This window comes from Sphaeroforma arctica (assembly GCF_001186125.1).
Source record: "Sphaeroforma arctica JP610 unplaced genomic scaffold supercont1.500, whole genome shotgun sequence".
Taxonomy (NCBI): Eukaryota; class Ichthyosporea; order Ichthyophonida; genus Sphaeroforma; species Sphaeroforma arctica.
This window is the reverse complement of record NW_014040058.1, coordinates 1-5,146: the sequence shown is the minus strand read 5'-3', so window position 1 is coordinate 5,146 and position 5,146 is coordinate 1. Positions and strand designations below refer to the sequence as shown.

The window sequence follows — 5,146 nt, the reverse complement described above, 5'->3', positions numbered from 1 at the left end:
GCAACGTCGCCAAAGAGTGATGTATCTCTAGCCCACAGTTCTTAGACTTTCATATATTCCAATCATTGTGTGCCACACCTATCTTCTGATCGAAGAACTTTTGCGTGCAACAAAGGAGGTTCATGCATTGAACGGTTAGTACCAAGACCTCCAAATTAAGATAGTTATTGGGTTCAGTATTAGACTACATAGAATCTAAACAGGAAGTGACGGTCATTTTTTTTGCTCAAGTGTGCGGCATACAATAGCGTCTTAGAGGCGTCTTCAATCACAATTTCGTTCCGTGGGAGGTCCGAAGAAACCCTTCAAGTGCATACATTTCATATATCATCGGAAAAGCCTTTTTTGGTCAAATCCTAGAAGATATAAACGGATATTGGGTGTACGAGAATAGTTAATACTGGCACTTACAAAAAGGGGCCTTCCGTGCTTAAAAGTAAAATGCTCAATTGTAAAAATGAACTACCCTGATCTGCATTGTCTACACATTTGGTAAGAAATAGAATGAAAGAGCGGATATTGTATATTTGATCTAATTCCTTGTATAAAAGCCTGAGAAGTAGTCCCAAATCAAAACAATTAGAGATACTTGCGAGCTTAGCTGAATATGCAGTATCAAACAGTTGCTGTTGATCGATATCTTTTCTGTTGAAGATGACTTGGTAAACGTTAGGCGCATCCATAGTTGTCGCACCTTGTATGCCGCACGCAATTGAGCAAACAAAATCGAGTGTCCACATATGCTCGAAGCGAAATACAGTGTTATGATTTACCTACCAAATTTGAACAAAAGTGAGTGGGAGCAATAGAGGTGATGCTGAGTCCATGAGGCTTCCGGCTCCTCTCGCTGGGCAGGAAGTGCCTATGTATTCTCAATTAAACAAGCCATTGTACAGCTACGTGGACCTCTCATTTTAATGCTAGCATGTCTTTAAACGAACCCGGCAAATTATCATTAATTACGGGTTTTGGTGCTGTGTCCGCTTAATGGAAGGTCTTGGTGTTAACCGTTCAATGCGCGAATCGTCTGTATTGACCCAAAAACCCTATAAGGAAATATGTCGGATTCAGTATAAGACTAAGCGTACTATCTAATCAGGAAGTGGTATAAGTACGTGGTCACAAGATGCCTATATAGCTGTTAGTTCGGGTTCAAAAATTTACTACACCATTACCTGTATAGTATACCTGAATTGAAAGCAGTAATCATTTTGTCTTTTGTTACACGGGTGTGTGTCTCACTTTTAATTTCATTGATGACTCAGCATGTATCGTAAAAAAGACACATTTGTCTTTTCTCAGCACAAGTTTAGACCTTTTATCGCGTAGTGTCACGTATCAAAATCCTCTGGTCAAAGGACTTGTTGGTACTGGATTGAGGATGCCCAGAAGAAGTGACGGGTATCAGTTGGATTCACACCAAACCTCGATATTAAAGCAAGAAAGCTTCACTTCACAACCGACCAGTAGACATGTCAGCGCGTAATAATTTCGTTTACGACCTGTTAAATATAATTAGGTAAAGTATCCAAGCCTACAGCTTGAACTTCGGGGCACCAGCCTCCGATGAGTGAGCTTCGTGGTCTTCATCGTCATCTGACGAGTACATGTTTGTCGCGTCTGATTTATCCTGTTTAGCAGCTTCTCCATGTGCTGCGACCGTCTGACTTAGCGAAACCCCAGAAGGTGACGCTGGTAATTTTGTAGCTGTTGCATGATGCATTTTTTTGATGCTCATAAGTATAAAACACCGGGAAAGCAAGAAAGCAGCATATATATACAGAACATGCAAATGTTCGCACTTATGTGCATATAGTGATAGCGATCGGATTAATACTTGCAATATAATACCGTATTGAAGTGATATTGATCTTATATAGTTGACGACGGAAAATCAAGACTATATAAATAACACTTTTCAGATGAAGGGAAGCCTTCGGGGCACATATTGAACCCCCCCCCCACACAAAAACTCACCGACTAGGCCCATCTCCGTATTCTTGACAACGGCATCGAATTCGCTGAAAAGAGACTGGTCGATATCGCTAGTTGCAGGATACACACTGGGTCGCCCGAGGTCAGGCTGCAGGTTGACCATTCCTTTCTTGTACTTTCCAGGTTTTGGTGCTTTCACCGCTTTCCGTTCTAATGCATTCCAGTCGATATCTGCGGTTGGATGATCGCGAGAAGCTTCAGAACCGCAACAAAAACCTACGTCTCAATATTTGCAAGTCTATTTAGGAGCGCATGACTAGAGAATAGACAAGTCGACGAACGCGTACCTTTAAACCAAGGATGCTCCATCACGTCGATCATGCCTCGCTTCGAGCCAAGGCGATGTCTGAGTACAAAATAACAAGCAATTGCGTTTCAATCATGCGTTGAACGTAGCTGGTTTCGACAAAGGCACACAAAAGGTTAGATGTCTATGCGAATATAACATACTTTCGATCTACGGCAAGCAGATTTGACACTAGATCTTTACCAGTAGAGGTCATCCATTTCGGGAACGAGAACTGCCCGTTGAGAATATCCCTGATTTATGTAAAGCACGACCACAAGAGGTTGGTAATCAATAAAGGCCCATGAAATTGCGAAGTTTACTATTGTATATTTTCGAAAGCTAAGAAGTGGAGGCAATCTTGAAGTGGGGCAATCTTCCAGTATCATTTCAGGAGTTTTAACCGAATCAAATATCAAACATATACAGCAAACTATTCAAACATCGAAAATATGCATGGCCAAGCACTGAGCGAAAACGTACTGAAACTTTAAAACACTGACACACGTTAATTTCACATACTTATATCGCACCCCGCCGTTAGCATCACTTGTGACAAATGGAGCATAACCACATTGTAATTCGTAAATGAACACGCCAAGCGACCAGAAGTCAGCCTCCTTGTTGTAGCCTTCACCCCTGATCACTTCTGGAGCTAGGTAGTCGGGAGTGCCGCAAAACGTATACGTCTTTTCTGATTCACCCAGGTGCTTTGCAAATCCGAAGTCAATCAACTTTAGGTGGCCTTCAGTGTCTAGTAACATATTCTCTGGCTGCGAATTTGTGTTTTAAAGTAGAATGATGAATTACATTGAATGCGAACAAGGTAACAGATTGTATTGTACAAATCCGTTGAAACATTGAATATTGAAGAAGGCTCAATGAGCACGCCTGTATACAAAATCTTAGATAATGAAACTAAAATACAGGTTATTTACACAGAGATGAACATATATTCTTATACATTGAATATATTTACAAAATAAAAAAAGTGGAAAGCACATGGAACCCCATGTCTACGCGTGGAATACATATATAGATAACAACATCCAGTTTCACCTTTCGACTCAGCTATCATATTGTTTTAATTCGAGAAATCGGGATGAGCAAAACAACATTACATGTTTGTAGTAGACCGGAACATTCACATACAATATCGCAACAAACACGTCATTGTTCCAAAGCACATATACTTGGTCCGCGCACCTAACAATACTACTGGAATTCACGTGGTAATCTGTGAGTAAAGGCGTATAAATACGTACCTGCGCGTGGTTTGCATAGGTAACGCATATAGACAACAACATCTAGTTCTAGCTTCCGACTCAGCTATCATATATTCTTGATGATCCGAGGCATCAAGATGAGCAAAACATTACATGACGTAGTAGGCAAGGACTTTCACATGCGATATCGCAATAAACAGGTCACTGTATATAGCACATGCACAATGTCCGCGCACCTAAAAAGAATACTGATCTCCCATACCTTTATATCTCGATAAACTATATGCTCATGCTCGTGCATGTATTTGAGGGCCAACATCAACTCCGCCGCATAAAAGCGCGCCTTCTTTTCACTGAAACGACCGTTTTTGGAACCTCGTAGATGTGCAAAGAGCTCGCCGCCAGATATGAATTCCATAACAAAATACAGCTTGTGCTCATCCTGGAATGACCCCAATGTTTTCACTGTGAATGGACACTCGTGAGCTGACAATTCCATCATCGTTGTGTTTTCTTCCTTCACATGATCTAATTGTTGTTGTTGTAATACCCACGACTTGTTGATGATCTTCAGCACTACCTTCTCCTCTGTTTGTATATGTCTACATGCGATACAAGTATCACAAATACAGAAGATACAATTAGATACACACGTGTATCCAGAGGCGCGCACTACGTAAATTTTTCTGTCCCCGCCGTGCTAAAAAACAAACAAACAAAACGAGTGAGGGGACGTACATACCGACAAAGCTGCACCTTTCCAAATGCACCGGAACCAATTTGCTTTATAACTTTGAATTGTAGCAGCTTATAGTGGAAATCATCCTGTTCCCCAGCAAGTTCTGAAGTGGAAACAAAAATGAGCGAGTAAGCATATGGATGATCATATCGAAACGAATTGAAATAAATAGAAAATTATCGTGTTGTGACTACGTAAAGCGAATGATACTAATGTAACAAATCTTTTATTGCGCCTGAGAAGAGAATACGATACAACTATGATAGTGTTTAAAGGATTGCACTCTCCAGAGAGAAATGAAATACACAGTTTCACACACACACACAAACTTTAATATAATAATAACAATAATAATAATATATATATATGTTTATATGTAAGCATATATATATATATATATGTTTATATATACGCATATATATATATATATGTTTATATATTTATATATATACATGTATACATACAGACTGATACACACTATATGTATACACATACACATACAATACACTAAACGCTACATACATACATACAAACATAGTTACACGTACACTTTATATATTTACATATATATACATAGATCAAAATATGCATAAACATTTATATACAAAAACACACACACTTATATTTGTACATATACACACATACATACGTACATACACATACAAACACACACACACACACACATATATATATTTAATATAGATATACAGATTCAGATCGAGATACAGATTGAGACACATATGCAGATACGCAAACGCACATATATATACACACACACGTATACATACATACATACATATATATATACAGAAGATGTATTAAAAATATACATATATATATATATATATATAAGAAATAGTATATATTTATATATATATGGAACGTACACACACACACACG

The 5,146-nt window shown here is 38.8% G+C and overlaps 1 protein-coding gene across 1 annotated transcript; it reads right to left on the bottom strand.

Annotated features, from left to right (window-relative positions):
* Positions 1-1,210: 1,210 nt before the first annotated feature.
* Positions 1,211-4,352, bottom strand: SARC_06783 (AGC/PKA protein kinase; the record flags this gene model as incomplete). The annotated part of the gene is made up of 7 exons (XM_014299294.1): positions 1,211-1,707; positions 1,978-2,166; positions 2,283-2,341; positions 2,446-2,535; positions 2,804-3,054; positions 3,770-4,109; positions 4,250-4,352. Coding segments are annotated over 7 exons (1,205 nt in total), but the record flags the coding sequence as incomplete, so codon positions are not given.
* Positions 4,353-5,146: the final 794 nt, after the last annotated feature.